The sequence below is a fragment of the Schistocerca piceifrons genome, chromosome 2 (genome assembly GCF_021461385.2).
Source record: "Schistocerca piceifrons isolate TAMUIC-IGC-003096 chromosome 2, iqSchPice1.1, whole genome shotgun sequence".
Taxonomy (NCBI): domain Eukaryota; kingdom Metazoa; phylum Arthropoda; class Insecta; order Orthoptera; family Acrididae; genus Schistocerca; species Schistocerca piceifrons.
The window spans coordinates 858,497,136-858,516,638 of NC_060139.1; the positions used below are offsets into that span (position 1 = coordinate 858,497,136).

Sequence of the window (19,503 nt, forward strand, 5' to 3'; positions counted from 1 at the left end):
ATTCACTGTGGCATGTAGTGAATGAGAGGACGTTCCCTTCCAGCCGCCGTTTGAGAGTGCAAAAGACTAGGGGTAATTCTCCGTCACACAGGCTCGAGCAAAGTGCTCAGCAATCACATTTGTGTCAGTAACACCTGTTGGGATCTGGTACCCGAAAAGACGTTTGATCTTTCCCCAGACTTGGGAAGGTGACGTATCTCTCCCAACACTCCTGCTTCCGTTGTTTGATAAGTTGACGAATGCAGGCACGAAACCGTTTAAAGCAGGGCCGGCCAGAAATTTTGCACGCGTGCGGTGCTCCTGCACGTGTGCAATTTCCAGGTCACAGCGTGCATGCCGCAGCCGTCAGCGTTCATGTAGTGCATGTTTCTACGCACAGATGTCGCTTTATCCACTTGCTGGGATACTCTGTACCGGCGCATTCTAGTGCTCTTTCCACAGCTTGCAAGCCAACCATGGGAAGGTATTTCACGTATTAAACATTTAAAATACTGTCACAGTCTATTCATTGAGACGTCTACTTTTATGTTAACAGTTTAACCCAGTAAGACAAGTAATACAGTTAACAACCATGGGTTTTTATTAAGGCAGCTTGACTGACGACACGTAAATACAAGTAATGTTTTTGATCTAGTATTTAAGAAAGAGAGCACTTATCGACTTCCAACGAACCTTATTCATGATTTCAAATAACATTAAACTAATGCAAAGTTTCCTATAACTAATTCTCGGTACCCTCAGTTACACCCACATAATTTCTGTCTCACTGACCTCTGAACAAAATGATAACCACAGACCTCTCGATGATCACCCGTTATTTCAATACCATTATTGCTACATCTTTCATCATCTCCGTCTGAAATCTGCATAATAACCGACTATACATTGGAACAATCAGTTTAATGACCAACTTTCCTGATAATAATGCAACATGGAGCAGAATGAGGCACTAATGCACAGTTAGTAAACAATAATTTTTAATTATGAAAGGAATAAATCCAAACACGTTTATCACTGGTCATGAGAAATGATAATCGAGTTGATGTGTCTCATCCACTTTCTTAAGGACATTTAATTTTGCTTGCTGTTCTTCACTCTTGAATACACTACACTCATCTTTGTGATACGTATTGTAGTGTCTTTCAATTGAAAACTTACGCTGGCCGCCTATTATTCGGCAGCATAGCAAACACTGTGAGTTTTCACCAACGGCTACAAAAAAGAATTGCAGTTCCCAGTCATTTTTAAACGACTGAGAACATAGATCTCCCATCCTTTGCTTTTTCACAGTACCTGCCATTTCTCAGTACTTCTCTGTTAAGGTTACGGTTACCAGGGGTAAACGAGACTGGGTATGTTGTGCTCTTGCTTGTACCACATAAACAGGGAAATGGAGCCGCCGCCGTTCATCTAGGACACATGTCTAATAACAGATGTCGCTGTCGCTCGCTGTCGCACACGTGCAGCACTTCCGCATGTCTGCACACTGTGCAGCATTTGGCCGGCCCTGGTTTAAAGGTTATGAGTGGTCCAGGGAAGGGTGCTGCTTATGCCGCTGTAGAGCTCGCCGATGCTCCTTAATTGCTTTAGCAACTTCCGGTGACCACCAAGGGACTGCCTTACGCCTCGCATCCTAAAGAGCGAGGGATCGCATTTTCTGCCACAGGAACAATTGTTGTAGTCATCTGCTCAACCATCACATTGATGTTACCGTGTGGGGGAGATTCAAAGGTGACGGCAGACGTGAAAGTTTCCCAGTCTGTCTTGTTTAATGCCCGTTTGGGCAGGTGTCCGTGGGCCTGATGCTGGGGCAGTGACAGGAAGATGGGAAAGTGGTCACTACCACACAGGTCATCATGTGCTCTCCAGTGGGTAGATGGGAGAAGTCCTGGGCTACAAACTGATAAATCAGTAGCTGAGTAACTACCATGAGCCACAGTGAAATGTGTGGCAGTCCCAGTACTTAAGAGGCGCAGAGGTCAAACTGAGACAGTAAAGTTTCGACATCTCTGCCTCTGCCAGTAAGCACAGTGCAACCACACGAGGGGCTATTGGCATTAAAATCTCCCAAAAGTAGGAAAGGTTTAGGGAGTTGATCAATTAGTGCAGCTAATACATTCAGGGGTAGTGCACCATCTGGTGGAAGATATACATTGCAGACAGTTATTTCCTGAATCGTCCTTATTCTGACAGCCACAGCTTCAAGAGGGGTCTGAAGGGGCACAGGTTCACTACAGACTGCGTTTAGGACATAAACGTAAACGCCACCTGACACTCGATTATAGTCGCTACGGTTCCTGTAATATCCCTTATAGCTGCGGAGGGCAGGAGTCCGCATTGCCAGTAACCAGGTTTCCTGGAGGACAAAGCAGATAGCAGTTACACCTGCTATCTGAAGCTGTGTGAAGCTTAACAGTTGCCGTAGCTCAGCCAGGCGGTGGAAAAAACTGCCACAATTCTGCTGGAGGAAGAGGTCATCGTGAGACTGGGAAGGCATGGAACACTCAATGAGGTAGTTTACGCCTCAGAGTTGACTGCTGCCACCGACTTATTGCCTGAGCAGTCTACATCCATTATGTCTGAGGGTCTGGAGAAATCTAGGTCCTCAGCAGACGCCAAAATCTCCAACCCATCCTCAAACGCAGAGCTTGTAGATAGCCATGGTGTGGGTGCCACCACAATTTCCCTGGTATTGGGGATTTTCTTTTTGGATTTCTCTCGCTGCTCCTTGGGTTTCCCTGGCTGGGAGGACTTCACTGACTCAGTCTCTGGGACTGAGGATGAGCGTGAAGCCCTATGATCAGCTGTTTTTGCGCTCTTTAGCCACTGGCAGGCGTCATCTTTCCCACTAGCAGAAACCTGGGAAGGGAGTGACCCAAGGGACCCCTTCCTAGCGAGAGAAGCCGAAGAAGACTTATGCTTCTCCGGCTTAGAAGTGGGGACAGACGTCCCCGATGGTTGGGGGGGGGGGGGGGGGGGGTTGCTCCAGAAGTAGGTGCTGCAGGAGCAATAGGGAGGGAAATGCCCCCCCCCCCCCCAACAAGGGGGCAGGTGTAGTCTTCCATCTCTGAGAGGTGAATGGGGTTGACAGAGCTGATAGTGCCAGAACTGTTGTAACGGTGGCATAAGGCGACGTCATACGCACAGGATGCAGGCGTTCAAATTTTCTCTTAGCCTCAGTGTTGGTCAGTCGGTCCAGGGTCTTGTACTCCACGATTTTCCTTTCTTTCTGGAGAATCCTGTAGTCTGGCAAACAAGGCGAATGGTGCTCTCCGCAGTTGACACAGATGGGAGGCGGGGCACATGGAGTATTGGGATGTGATGGGCATCCAAAATTTCGACATGTGATGCTGGCAGTACAGTGGAAAGACATATAGCCAAACCTCCAGCAGTTAAAGTACCGCATCAGGGGAGGGATATAGGTCTTCACATCACAGCGGTAGACCATCACCTTGACGTTCTCAGGCAATGTATCACTCTCGAAGGCCAAGATGAAGGCACCAGTGGCAACCTGATTATCCCTCGGACCCCAGTGAACACGCCGGACAAAATGTACACCTCACCGCTCTAAAATGGAGTGCAGCTCATCGTCAGACTGCAAAAGAAGGTCCCTGTGAAATATGATACCACGGACCATATTTAAGCTGTTAAGAGGTGTGATGGTTACAGATACATCCCCCAGCTTGTCACAAGCGAGTAACGCCCATGGCAGGGCAGAGGATGCTGTTTTGATCAAGACCGACCTACATCTCATTTTGTAAAAGCCCCCCACCTTCCCAAACTTGTCCTCTGAATGCTCAACAAAAAACTGAGGCTTCATCGTCATGAAAGATTCCCCATCAGCTCTCGAACACACAGAGTACCAGGGCGAATAAGATCAGCTGCCATCCTTAGCCTGACATTCCTCCCAGGGTGTTTCCAGGGAGAGGAATGATTTGGGGTCATACTTTTGCATATTGAATTGAGCTCATGAACACTTAGAGACTGCTGGTGTTTCACCACCAGCAAGAGATGATGGACTACGCCTCATCATGTGTCACGGGCCCTGATGCCACCCACTCCAACCGAGGGCCCTCCTCTCGGGCACCACCCAGCTGCAGCAAAGGCCATTGCCGGGAGTCCCGATGCCCCAGGGGGATGGGCATCTACCCTTTGGTACATGCATCAGCAGAGCCATCCCTGTGTGGTCAGGGGGCTACAGCCAACAGGTTACGTGGCCGTCCCACCACAATGGACTGGCTATTGCGCTCAATATCACGCGCAAATATGTCCATGGTCATTGTCGACGCAGAAAGCAACACTGTATAGTGCGTGGTGGAAAACACACCCAGGAAGATGTCCGCACCCAAGAGATGAAGAATGGGTGGGACTGCAATCCGACGACAAGAAAGTGGGCTAAAGATCTCAATGCACAATGGACACAATGCACCATGTAAGGCGCCCTTCCCCAATTGGCTCACTCTTTGGGAAAATTTTGAAGAATGGAGGTCAAACCTTACAGGGGACCATCACATAAAGGTTGAAACATATTAAACTCCTTTTAGTCGGCTCTTACGACAGGCACGAATACCTCAGACCTATTCTTACCCTCAGACTCGCAGCGGAAGAGGGAAGTTGTGTGTGTGTGTGGGGGGGGGGGGGTCAAAAACTGTAGAGCGAGGCCCAGAGATGAATACAGTAAACATGTTCAAAAGGATCAAAGGAGGTAGGTTGCAGTAATCAATAGCGACAACAAAAACAACACTGAAGGCTACTGCTGCAGTCACCACAGACGCCTACTGCAGCGGCAACACCACAGGCAGACCAGCAATGTGGGTTGCCGGGCCAGCTGCGAAGGCTGGTGAACGCAAGAGTGTTTACCAGCAAGTACCACAGTTGACAACAAAGACGTAGATGTGGCCACTGTCCAACAGAGGGCATCAGCCGACAGCAGAGGAAGAGGGCGCAACAAACTATTACCTGGCAGTCACGCGTGTGCAAATAGTCCCCGAAATATCCTTCCACCCTGGGCTAGATAAGCCGGCGCCCGGCTGCTCAGTGGGTAGTTCTCGACTTGCTGAGTGTGGAGAAGATCAGCCGGTTCTGTGGTGTGCCACCTCGACCATCCTCTCTTCCACAACAATTACGATATGTCGCTTCCGTCATGTCACGCTAGCTACCAGCTGCTAAGCGAATTCGACATGGAACAGTTGTACGGGTATTGGGTTGAAGGGAACTCTGATTGGAGGAATTAGTTGTTTTTTGCTTGATCCACAGAAGGAATCCTTATTGTTTTGTTGGTTTTGAAGAGTGTGTTATGGTTGGTGGTTTATTGTAGTTTCCTTAACAAATAAGTTGGGAAATGAGTTGGTTCTTGCTCTGTAGTTTTAGCAGCTACTACATGGCCCAGTCACATTAATGTGTCCACCACCTATGTTCGATGTTGACATGCAATAACCACTCACAGACAATAGGTGACAGCACTAGCAATGGAGGGTATACAAAAAGTGTCTGGGGGGACGCAGAAAACAGGGCAGCTGTTATAACCCGGAAATCGTGCAATTTGGGCATGATTATTGGATTCTGGGCCAAGGGTGGAAGCACTTCCGAAACGGCTAAGTTTGTAAACTGTTCATGTACTGCTGTGGTTAAAGTATACAACACATGGAAAAAAGGCACTATCCAAACCCAGTCTTGAGGCAACTGTGGCGCACCATGAGCCGTAGGTGGCAGGGGTGAATCGATGTGCAACTGTTGAGCAAATGACCGCCTAGATGAACCAAGGTGCTACATACAGTGACACCTCAACGACCATTCAGAGAACACTGCTGCACATGGGCCTTTGCTGCAGACACCTGGTTCATGCAACCTAGTTCATGCGAATTGCTGTTAATTACCAACAAAGGCTGGAATTTGCATGCCAACACCGCAACTGGACATCCACTTAGCAGCAACAGGTGGCCTTTTCAGATGACTCACATTTTACACTTCATCGGACACTCGGCAAACACCCTGCAACAACCGTGGGAAGGGCCCATTTTGAGGGAGGGAGTGTCATGGCCTGGGGGCCATTTTCGTGGCATTGCCTGGGTGATCTTGTCATTATAGAAGCCACAAGGGGCCAACACAAGTATGTATCTATCCTTGGGGACCATGACTATCCTTACATGCAGTGCACTTACCCTCAGCCTGATGGAACCTACCCAAGAGGACAATGAAATGCCACACACAGCTCAAGTGTACATGCGTAGTTCAAAGAGTACCAAAATGAGTTTACCATACTCCCCTGTGCACCAAATTCACCCGATTTAAACCTAATAGAGAATTTGTGGGACCACCTTGATCGCGCTGTTTGCTTCGTGGATCCTCAAACAAAAAACATAGTGCAGCAGGTCACAGCACTGGAGTCAGCATGGCTCCACATCCCCATTAGTACCTCCCAGAATCTCACTGACGCTCTTCCTACACATCTCGCAGTAATCTGCACTGCAAAAGGTGGTTATTCAAGCTTTTGACAGGTGCTCACGCTAATGTGATTGTACAGTGTGTTTATAGACTCCAGTGCCATATCAGATGCTATTTGATATTCACTAACATCTTCTGTGGAAGTGCCTGGCAGAGCTCAGGCTACACCTCAAGAGGTTGATGAGTTTTGTGATGCTTTGTTACTACATTTGCCGCAAATTTTTCTGCCAATCGATGTTTCAGGACACTTGTTTACCATCCACTGGACAATCTGCATGACCTTCTTGGTAATTTCCAGGATCACTAGCGAACAACATATATCGAGTGTGCATCTGTCATGGCACGAGATATCAATTTTGTTTACAGCTTTGTCGACTACAGAATGTCACAGTGGTGAACCTTGTCAGCAGCATTCTAGAGATGAGTGAAGCCAGTGCCGTGTCAACTTTCACTACTTTTGCCTAGCCTGAGGTAATTCTGAGACTGTATACTGTGAAAAGTGGTTTACACTTCATTTATTCCCAGATCACGATTTTAGGAATTGTGTGGACAATCATGGGGAGATGTGTGTCAAGCTTCGTAAACAATACAGCTGGAGTGTACCTTGTCTATGTCAAAACAGGATTGCTCCCAGCTGCGTACACAAATTGCGGAATTGTTGACGATGAAGATCTGGATCACAAGTAAGGTTAATCAGATAACTGACTGTTTCTATGGTACATCTTTTTGTCATTTTTGTTGTCAAAGATTTAAACAAAATCAGTGTCTGATGCTATGACATTCATGTGCTCAGTACATGTCATTCACAAGTAATTTTGGAAATTACCCTCCTTATGGGTTGTAATAATGCAATCTCGACTTGTAATTCACTTTTTACAATCTATTTCTACATACTACTTCACGGAACACATACTCTGCAGTTTGAGTAAACAAGCCACTTTCATGAAACTAATTAATAATGACTGGCTGAAATAAAAGTATCTCTGATTGGCTGTTCATAAAAAGAGACCGATAGGCTGGCTAATACTTACCTTAACACAGTATAGCGGACAGCCATACAAAACTAATGAAAAAAATAAATAAAACTTAGCAAAGTAAAAAAATTATGTGTAAAAATAAACGCATGAGTAAAGCACCAAAGTTGAGACTGGACCTGAGGTTAACGTAGGTTGAGTACAGCAGGTTGGCAGGATACAATGTTGTGTTGGAGTGCAAGTTCCTATCTGCGCAGTTCTGAGGAACTGGTGGTGGGTGGGAGCATCCAAATGGCTAGGATGGTGTAGCAGGCACCTAGATCTTTAGAATTATGCTAGAGGACATGCTCCACCACTGGATATTGGGCATCCCATGGGTGGAAGGTTTGTCTGTGCTCATTCATGCACTCAGCCAGTATGACGGTTGTCGAACCAATATAGAAGGCCATGCATTGAAAACATGTCAGCTGATAAATGAAAAATGTTGTTTCACTTGTGGCCCTGTCTTGAATGATGTACGTTTTGCCAATGATGGGGGTGGAGTAGGTTGTTGTGAGCAGATGAATGGGGCAGATTTAGCAGCAGGGTTGGTTATATGGGTACAAACTTTAAGGTATGGGAAGGTAGTTTGGTAATGTCAAAGGGTTTGACAAAGATGACGTGGAGGTTAGGACGATGAAAAGCCCTCTGGGCAGTGTGTGGAGGATACTGTGGAGGAATGAGCTAATTTCAGAACTCTACTTGAAAAAGTTGTAGCCCTGGTGTAGTAATCTGTTGAGGCATTCAAGGCCAAATGGTACTATCTCCCAAGTAGTCCATTCCTTCCCTTCCAACAACACTATTCCTACCTCCAGGCAACACAGAATCACCCTATTTGTTACCCAACATTATTCTGGCCTTGAATGCCTCAACAGATTACTCCACCAGGGCTGCAGTTTTATCAAGTGGAGCCCTGAAATGAGATCATGCCTCCACAATATCCTCCCCACACCACCTACAGTGGCCTTTCATCGTTCTCCTACCCTCAACAACATCCTTGTAAAATCCCTGAACATTCACATACCAACCTCCCCTATCCCTGTAAACTGACCCTGCTGCAAAACCTGCCCCATGCATCCCTCCCCCCAAACCACTTACTCCAGCATCACCAACGATAAAATGTACAACCACCAAGGCAGGGTCACGTGTGAAACAACATACTGCATTTGTCAGCTGACATGTGTTCACTGCACAGCCTTCTACATTGATACTGCAACCACCAGACTGGCTGAGAGCACGAATGGACACTGATAAACTGCCTGCCTGGAGGGTGTCCAATACCCAGTGGTGCAGCATGCCCTCCAGCTTAATTCTAGAGTACTAGGCACCTGCTACAACATACAAGTCATTTGGATTCTTCCACTCAACACCAGTCCCTCAAAACTGCACAGGGAACTTGCACTCCAATACATCATGGACTCAACCTATGTTAACTTTGGCTCTGGTCTCTCCTTTGGCCCTTTACTCCTTTTAAACATCTCTTTAATTTTTTATTATATTATATTTCCCTTCTTACTTAGTATCATTCACCTCATTCACTGCTCATATACCTCTTCACTACTCAATCTATCTTCTTTGCTTGGAAGTTGGCATACACATGATGTGCTATGTTCAACTTCTTTTTGACACCCTTTACTCCATCTTTGCTCACCTTCTTCTTGTCACCTCATAACCATGGTTCTGAGCAACCTGCGTCCACTTTTCCTTTCATCCCTGCCTCCTCTCTAATGTAGGAGCAAGTTTCTAACGTCTAGGTTTTATTTATTTATTTTGTTAGTTTAGGGGGGGGGGGGGGGGGAGGAGGAGGAGAAAGAGATTTGAGTTTAACGTCCCATCGACAACAAGGTCATCAGGGATGGAGCACAAGCTCGGATTACGGAAGGAAACCAGCCATGCCCTTTCAAAGGAACCATCCCAGCTTTTGCCTGAAGGGATTTAGGGAAATCATGGAAAATCTAAATCAGGATGGCCAGTTTGAAACGTCGTCCACCTGAATGTGGATACAGTGTGCTAATCACTGTGTGACATTAATCAGTTCTTCGGTTTTGTGTGACGTAGGCTGTACTGAGCTAAGGTAAGCACTGCCCAGTCCATCAGTCTCTCTGTATATTTCTCACACATCTGCATGAAATTTTCCTTTTAAGCAACTATCTGACTGTGCCATTCAAGAGTCAGTTCCAGCATGTTTCTGAATTGGGTCTAACAATCATCTCAAGATCATAGCTAGTTGCAAGAAATTTTGCACAAATTTCGGCTTGTATGGCATTCATCTGGCGAGGATGTAAAATGGAACATAAGACAAACAGTTCAGGAACAATATTCATAACAACAATTAATAATAAAAGTAATAATTAACAGAAATGCCTTGACCCCCAAGTGATTATCTACAAATAATAGCATTTAGCGAAATATGATACAAAGGACTGTGAAACTGGATACATAATTGCTTACTGAACTTTTTTAAGTGTAATAATTTTTTTGGATCTATTGTCTTTGGTGTAGTATCTTGATATCTACCGTGTTTATAGTAATGTACTGGAGCAATACATTTTTTTTTATATTGTGAATTGTATGGTCCGACATATTGAAAGTCAAACATCAATCACCTTGCATGTGAAAATTCTTAGGAAGCACCTTTGTTGCAATTCAATGTAAAGCTCTATTCATTAGCTTTTCAATGATATACATATCACTGCTGAATATGCATTAGAACCAAAATTATAGTAATTTATATTAAAAAGACACATATAAATTTCATAAAATTTCGTAGCTCGGTAGACCTATAACTTCCTTCACAGTTGTCATACACTTCTGCAAACTGGTAGTTTTCATCTCTTATCTGTATCACTGAATGCAAGTGTGAAAGAAATCTGTGTGGGTCATGTTGAACGGTGTTGAACTGACAAGGAAAACAAGTGAGATTATTGGATAGTAAGACCTATGTTTACATTCCAGGAGCCAGCCAACGAAATTGGAACAGAAAGAGTACTGATCATATCTTGGCAGGGTACATCAGGGTTATTGAACCAAATAGCCAAAGAATCATAAATATGACAGACATTATTTTTAATGAAGGTACTTGTAAACAGTAGCTATAAAGAAGTAACTGAGACATAGGAACCAAGTGGAATGTTTGTTCTGTTCATGTAACAGAAGCAGAATGAAATAATGAACTAGAAGAAATTGATTCTGAGCCTGAAACTATCACAACAAGCAGTGGTTCAAAAAGTACTAGCTGCAATGAGGAATCAAGTTCAGAAAATGCAATTAATGATAATGAACAATCACAGTAACAGGAGTCAATAGAAAGAATTTCAAACCCAAAGAAACCGCATGGTTTCATGATCTGTCAATCTAAAGTCTAAATCTCAATCTTTCTCACTGAAAAAGCAATGATATCAGAAAATGCAGAAAACTGGCAATGAGCAATACAAGAAAAGTGCAGAAAGACAAACACACATGGGAACCAGCCAGTTTACCTTCAGACAAAAAACCAATAAATGCTGTATGGATCTTCAAAACAAAGGAAGAACCAAAAGGCTACATTGTACATTATGAAGCACACCTAGTAGGAAAAGGATGTGTTCACAAACAAGACCAGGACTACAATGAAACATATGTACTGATTTTTAGGTATCTATTTTCTAGGTTTGTTAAACATGGTCTTAACACTGATCATCTAGATGTTGCCACAGATTTCTTGCAAGACAACTTATATTTAGCGATCTTTGTAAAAGTTCCCGAAATAGATCCAGTTACAAGATTAAAAAAAGGCATTATACAGGTTAAAGCACGGTGGCCAGTTCTGGAAATTGAAATTAGACAGTAGCCCTACACTCTTGAACATAAACTTCATAAGATCAAGAGGTGACTCATGTGCCTATACAAAAGCAAGTTTCAGCGATACTAACAGTAGTTGTTTATATGGATGATATGCTGATTTTCATTAACACTCCAACAGAGAAAGCTGTATACGAAAACAAACAACGAGAAAAATTCAAGCTGAGAGTTCTTGGTAAAGCTACTATCTGTTTATAAATGCAAATTACTAGCAACAAATAATGTTGGTTGTGGCTAGTCTGAGATACTTTGTGGAGCGCATTCCTAACAGATTCAACATGTAAGTGTGTAACCCTTAATCTACACCACTGGACTTTTGTGATCACTCATGATATGAGTCCAAAAACAGAACAAGAAAGAAGCTGTGAAGAACATACCTTATCATGAAGCAACAGGAATATTCATGTACGTTCAATAAGGAATAAGTCCAAACCTAGCTAAGTCAGCAGGAATTGTCAGCATCTTTTTGTAATAATCCAGTGTTATTTCACAAGCAGGTAGTCAAAAGTATCTTTAGACATCTGAAAGGTACTAAGAATATGAAACTACTGCTCTCTAAAGCAGAGGATCTCATGATAATGGGTAACTGTAAAGCAAAATGGGCTTTCTGAGGACAGAAAATTGACAACTGGATACCTGTTTAAATCTTAAGGAGCAGTAATATCCTGGAACTGTCATGAACAATTAAGAGAAGCCTTATCTACAAATTCATTGTAATATATGTAGGTTGACCAGATATTTCAGTTTTGTTGGGACAGTCCTAAGTCTACAAATGCTAGAAATGTAGGTTTGCCTTTCCTTAATCTACCTTCTAAGCTAAGTCATAGGGTCAGTATTGCCTTGTATGTTCCAACATTTCTACGAAATCCAAACTCATCATCCCCAAGGTCGGCTTCTACCAGTTTTTCCATTCGTCTGTAAATAATTTGTGTTAGTATTTTGCCGCCTTGACTTACTAAACTGATAGTTCGGTAATTTTCACACTTGTCAACACCTGCTTCCTTTGGGATTGAAATTACTACATTCTTCTTAAAGTATGACGGTATTTCGCTTGTCTCATACATCGTGCTCAACAGATTGCATAGTCTAATACATGGCAGAGTCTGTCATGACTGACTCTCCCAAGGCTATCGTACCTCCCATTTCATCTTCATCTATGTACTCTTCCATTTCCATAATATTTCCCTCAAGAACATTGCCCTTGTATAGACCCTATACATACTCCTTCCACATTTCAGTTTTCCCTTCTTTGCTTAGGACTGGTTTTCCATCTGAGCTCTTAATTTCACCAAAGGCCTTTAATTTTCCTGTAGCCATCCCTGCTTAGCCATTTTGGACTTCCTGTCTATCTCATTTTTGAGGCATTTGTATTCCTTTTCACCTGCTTCATTCACTACATTTTTCTTCCTTCATCAATTAAATTCAGTATCTCTCCTTTTGCCCAAGGGTTTCTACTAGCCCTCATCTTTTTACCTACTTGACACTCTGATGCCTTCACTATTTCATATCTTAAATCTACCCATTCTTATTCTACTGTTTTTCTTTCCCCAGCTCTTGTCAATCATTCCCTTATGCTCTCTCTGAAACTCTCTACAACCTCTGATTCTTTCAGTTTATCCAGGTCCCATCTCCTTAAATTCCCACCTTTTTGCAGTTTCTTCAGTTTTAATCTACAGTTCATAATCAACAGATTGTGGTCAGAGTCCACATCTGTGCCTGGAAATGTCTTACAATTTAATACCTGGTTCCTAAATCTGCCTTACCATTATATAATCTATCTGAAACCTTCCGGTGTCTCCAGGCCTCTTCCACGTTTATAACCTTCTTCCATGATTTTTAAACCAAGTGTTAGCCATGATTAAGTTATGCTCTGTGCAAAGTTCTGCCAGGTGGGTTCCTCTTTCATTCCGTACCCTCATTCCATAATCACCTACTACTTATCCTTCTCTTCCTTTTCCTACTGTCGAATTCCAGTCCCCCATGACTATTAAATTTTCGTCTCCCTTCACTACGCGTGTAATTTCTTTTATCTCATCATACATTTCTTCCATCTCTTCGCCATTTTTGGAGCAACTTGGAATATAAACTTGTACTAATGTGGTAGGTGTGGGCTTCGTGTCTCTCTTGGCTACAATAATGCGTTCACTATCCTGTGCATAGTAGCTTATTCACACTCCTATTTTTTTTATTCACTATTAAACCTACTCCTGCATTGCCCCTATTTGATTTAGCATATATAACCCTGTATACACCTGACCAGTAACTTTAACCTATCCATTTCCCTTCTTAAATTTTCTAACCTACCTGCCCTATTAACAGATCTGATATTCGATGCTCTGATCCCTAGAATGCCAGTTTACTTTCAACATGATACAAAATATATCCAAGCCACTAGAATAAAGAATTATATCTATCAGTCTTTACTTATTTTTGAAGAAAAGAATTTTATTTATTTATAATGTTACTATATGTTCTTTTTCGATTCACAAAATGGAGACACGTCTTGCTGTGTGTTTTTCAGCTGCTGCATCGTCACTGATCGACTACTGATTTCAAAATATCACAATAACTGAGAAGAAACGAAAGCGTTTGTGTGGTAACGAAGTTACGTATACAGTACAAGAACTCGGCAGGCTCAATGGCTTCAAAGTGAAACAGATCCGAACCCCAAAAAGTATCGTCTCAATCTACTATTTGACAACAAGGCAGAAACTGACTTATCGAAGGTAGTGGATGCAAGAGTCGAACCAAACATGTACACACAAGGCATCACTTCAGAGAGTAAACAGTAAGTCCCAGTGCTGTGGAGCATATACCTTCACAATAAATGCTAGTAAGCATAAGGACAAATCCTAGTCAGTATCTGCTACTACAAGATTTTGGAGTGTAAATTAATTTATCTTGGCTCAAAGTAAACTACACAAGATAAAAAATATGGGTAGTCTTTAGGGTGTAATTGGGATGTTTAGTTTTTCTGACCTGCTACTACATATAAACACTTGTAAACAAACAAACAAATAAGTAAAAAAAAAGTTTCCGCTGGCAACGTCATTTATCGATCATCATAACGACATATAAAATACAAACAATCCAGCAAAATGCTATCCAAATTACTAAACAATGTAACGTTACACCAGGCTCGATTTGGTGTACAATAAATGCACTCTCAAAACTAAAACGTACAGGTTACCGGGGCACTATAACTCACTTTTGCAATCCACGGATTTCTTCTTTACTCATCCACACCCACGATCACTGCAACTTAACAGCATGCAACATGTGTTATTTTGTTTTGTTTATACGTCGCACTACAAAGTCAAAGAAGTTCGAACAACATTCATTGCAACCAAGGATGTTAATTGTCACAGACATTTATGGCACAAGCGGCTCGTGGACCACGTGCGTCTCGCGGACCCCAAGGAAGCACTTCATGGCGTCATCAGAAAGGCCGAAAGCGTGACAGCGATGTCCAGTGACCAGTAAGCAGCTCTGTTGACATAAGTGACGTCGTCACCTGTTGGCCGCAGCGTTTGTAAACTTGCCTTCAGCTATCGTTTTGGAACGTCAAGTCAATCCAGATGGTTTGAAAGAAGCTTCCGTTAGTACTCTGTCGGAAATGCCATCAATTCCATGTGAGCTTTTACTTTTGAGTGAATATATTATTTTTCTAATTTCAGTAGGAGAGGTGGGTTGAATTTCAGTTTTATCAAATTGCATAGGTACTGCGTCTTCCATACAGTGCCTTGCATTTTCTAATGAATAGCTGGATCCTATTTTCTCTACAACAATTAAAAATGATTATTAAAAATGTTTCCTACATCTGATTTCTTGTTAACAAATTTTCATTGTGTTTTGATAGAAATACAGCCTTCTGTGTTCGCGGGTGACTTTTTTCCCTTTTAACAATATTCCAAATTGTTTTAATTTTATTATCAGATGTGCTAATCTCAGGTATAATGCACATACTTCTGGACTTTTTAATAACTTTTCTTAATACAATGCAGTAGTTTTTATAATGTTTCACTGTTTTGGGACCATTACTCCTCCTAGCTATAATATACATTTCCCTTTTCTGTTTACAAGATATTTTTATCCCCTTACTAAGCCAAGACTTTGTACATGGTTTCTTACAATTAAAATTGAGCCGGCCAGTGTGGCCGTGCTGTTATAGGCGCTTCAGTCTGGAACCGCGTGACCACTATGGTCGCAGGTTCGAATCCTGCCTCGGGCATAGATGTGTGTCATGTCCTTAGGTTAGTTAGGTTTAATTAGTTCTAAGTTCTAGGCGACTGATGACCTCAGAAGTTAAGTCGCATAGTGCTCAGAACCATTTGAACCAATTAAAATTCACTGTTTTCTTGGTGAAACTGTATTCAAATATACTCATTAAGGTATCATGAAATAGGTTAAATTATAAATTAGCATCATGTTCCCTGTACACCTCATCCCAGTCCAACTGTTGCAAGCTTTCCCTAAAATTTTGAACTGTTAAATCGTTAATTGAACACATTATTTTGGAGGACTGTTTTGCATTACTCTATGGAGCTATATCATATACTGTAGCTAGCTGTGCATCAAGATCAGACAGACCATTCTTAACAACAAAAGGTTTTATTTCATTAAATTTATCTGTGTCTACAAAAACATTATCTATCAGTGTGCTGCTTTCCTGTACCACCCATGTAGGAAAATCAATAACTGATGTCAAATTGAAAGAACCAGGTAATACTTCGAGGTCAAGCTTCCAATCAGACTCTTTCAGAAAATCTACATTGAAATCCTCACAAACAATAATTTGCTTTCACTGTCTGACAGATAGCACAACAAATAATCCAGAACCCAAGTTTTTCAAAAAAGTTGAATATTTCCAAATGGGGACCTATACATGGCTACAATTATAAAATTGCCATTATTTAGGTTAAGCTCACACACACATCCCTCTATATTTTTCTCTATGCAAAATCTTTTGGTTTCCAAATTTTTCACATTGTGATAGATTTTAATATATATGGCAACTCGTCCTCTCTCCATAGTTACTCTAGTTACATATGCTGAAGGCTTATATCCACCTACATTTACCATTTCTGTACCTGTGACTATATAATGTTCAGATAAGCTTAGTACATTTATTCCATCCTCAGTTTCTAAATCTTCTAAACAAACAATAAGCTCATCTACCTTGTTTTTTTATTTTCTATGACATTCTGATGCAATATATTAACATTATTTTTCACTGTACGGTTATGAGACTCTTGTGATATTTTAAATTCTCTAGTACCTGCCTGTCTGAACTTCTCATTAGCTTAATTTCAATCAATGTAGGATGACTGGACTTTGATCTTAGCCTAAAAGAGTACTCCCTTAAACATTTTGCTATCATCCCAGCCAGTTTACCCTTCCCTTTCCTATTGAGATAGAGGCCATGTTTGTGAAGTCCCACCTACCAATACCATCAACAGGAATCAAACCTATGCCTGACAAAGCAGCCACTCAAAGCAGCTCCTGTAGCACCATATTGACCCTCCTGACAGATCTGTGCAATTGTGGCCGATCATATGGCATGAAAGCAGGAACCAAGCCAACATTTGTATGGTTTGTTGCAGGTGCTATTTTTACCAGGTCACACTCAATATTGTAGCCCTGATCCCTATCAGTACTGTTCCCCACTCCACCCACTACCACAACATGATCCAGCTTTGTAAAACCCTTGCACAATGAATCCACATCCTCTATCACTTGGCTAAGACATGCACTAGGCTTGAAAATACTTGTGACCTGGTACCTGCCACCCAATTTTTCCTGCAAGATCTGGCCCACACCTCTTCCATCGCTACTGCCTAACAACAGAACTTAGAACTTTCCTCCTACTTTCTACTCTCTTTGCAACAGATTAAAGTCCTCAAGGAAACAGCAGTGAAGGCAGGACTGCAAATATCTTTTGAGAATACACAATATATGAACATAAATCCCACTGATCCAGTCTGTACAATGAGGACCAAGTATGGCGACATCATAAGAGTTCAGAGGTTCAAGTACCTAGGAGAGATTTTGACTCTAAACAACAATGAAAAGGCAGCAATTCAAGAACAAGATTCTACTCTTCCAGGAGAACAGGAAGACACAAAAACCATGGGTGAAAGAAGTGCTCTGGGGCATAGAAAAACGCGAGATCACGGCAAAAGAAATTGTAACCAGGCAGATCTTTATGAAAAAGGTTGCGGAGGTGAAGGAATTCTTCGAGGAGAAAACAAGGGAGAACAGAGTATTCTCGGCAGAAGAACGAGCATGAGTGAGCCAATGGATGAAGGAGTACTGGCGAAAGAGGAAGGAAGAAAACTTTCGAAAGTGAGGGAAGTTGTGTAAACCTAGCCCATAGATGGCTGTAACGAATATAAATAAAAATAAATATGTACTACTCAAGCAATCAAATGGTGCATGGTGCAGGGTACCTTGTATCACTACAAATCATTTTCTTTCCTGTTCTTCTCACAAATGGAGTGAAAGAAGAAAGACTATCTACATGCCTCCATAAGAGCCCTGGTCTCTCACATCTTCTAAATTTCCTCAATAGTGTTCTACAAAAAGAACATTGTCTTCCCTCCAGCGATTCACATGAGTTTTCCAAGCAGCTTCATAATACTTGCACATTGTTTGAATCTACTGGTAACCTATCTAGCACCCTGACTCTGAGTCATTTCAGTGTGTTGGTTTAATCTGACCTGTTGGGGATCTCAAACACTGGAACAGTACTCACGATTGCATCACACAAGTGTTCTACATGGATGGTCAAATTGATCTTCCCCTCATTCACAATCTTGCAAAACATATCCATCTTCCCAGAGGAAGGGACTAATGGTTTTGGAAGCTACAAATAGTTTTTTTTTATTAAAGTATTGTTTTTCTTTCATACTTCATTCGAAGGATTTCATAATGTTACATAGAGTACTGTCACCCTTACATATAACTGTAACATTAAAATTCTGTTTAATGTGAGCCTTGGTGTTAACCAGCATATGCATCCTTGAGTTGAAACATTATGCTTAATTATAATTATTTATAGAAGGAGAGGCTAATAAAATAATTTTTTACTTTGTATTTTTTAATGTTTCTTTCATAGGCAGGAATTCATAGTCTACATGAACATTATTTTTACTTCCAGTATTTTGCAAGTTCATTTACTGAATGTAGTAAAATTAACCCTGTTATTAACTACAAATACTATAAGGAGTAAATATATTGACATGTAAGTGTAAGACTCGCAAGGACGCTGAAGAGATTTTTGTAAGATGCTGAGCTATCGGTATTACACAATAACTTTACTCAATTGGCTAAAAAGTTCTGTTAACTTTTCATGTCAAATTTGTATAAAATCCCAAGCGTTTTATAACAGCTGTAAAGGAACATGACGAAAGAGCCCCCTGGATGGCGCTAACTTAATATTTATTTAACAGCAAAGCAAAAAAGAAATACCGATCGAACAGACACATTAGCAAAGACTTTAATTTGGAATATGCGGTAAGACGCAGACAGAAGAAAACATTTTATCATTCAGTTTTATGTACAGTTGTTTTTTGTTTTTGAGAGAGAGAATCACACTTTCGAGTATGTAGCAGGGCGACATACTGTGATAGTGATGTATTCTATTGTATGAGTGAATAATACAGGGTTAAAGAGCAGTATTAAGCATTTTTATTTAAGTAAGTGAAGTGAATTGTTTTGTAATTACGAGAAGTGCCAGTGCTGAAGGAGTCCTTCACTGCCTGCAGCTTCAAGCATTCCACCGAAGTCCGATCGTTAAACGAAACAAAGTTAAGCACAAGACAGATATTTACGCAAGCAATTACATTTTTCATATTCGGTATAGTTATATTTACCATTTACATTTTCAAAATATGTTACAATTGGCGACCAGTGTGCCAGGACTTCTGGGCACAGGTGTTGTTAACTATTGTTATAGTTAGAAATTTCTATGACATTGTTATGAATTATAAAAATTAATTGTCTGTATTTTCTGTTTGCAAGAATCACAAAGGGAAACAAGTATTACAAAAAGGCAAAAATTGAGGAGAAAAATTTTGAAATGAATAAGAATTGGACGCAAGTCACGTAAAGATAGGACCGCTACGCAAGTTGCTTGCATGGTTACGCTTGGTAGCGCCTCTTTTGATGTAGATAGAAACCTTTTCCTCATTATCTCCTTTCATTG

The 19,503-nt window shown here is 41.6% G+C and overlaps 1 protein-coding gene across 1 annotated transcript in view; it reads right to left on the reverse strand.

The window, feature by feature from the left end:
• Positions 1 to 14,653, reverse strand: part of LOC124776873 (ATP-dependent RNA helicase DDX54) — a 138,297-nt gene extending 123,644 nt beyond the window's left edge. The window contains exon 1 of the mRNA XM_047252054.1: positions 14,506 to 14,653. Coding sequence (XP_047108010.1) covers positions 14,506 to 14,537 — 32 coding nt within the window. The 5' untranslated portion in view covers positions 14,538 to 14,653. The remainder of the gene's footprint in view (positions 1 to 14,505) is intronic.
• Between the last annotated feature and the right edge of the window lie 4,850 nt (positions 14,654 to 19,503).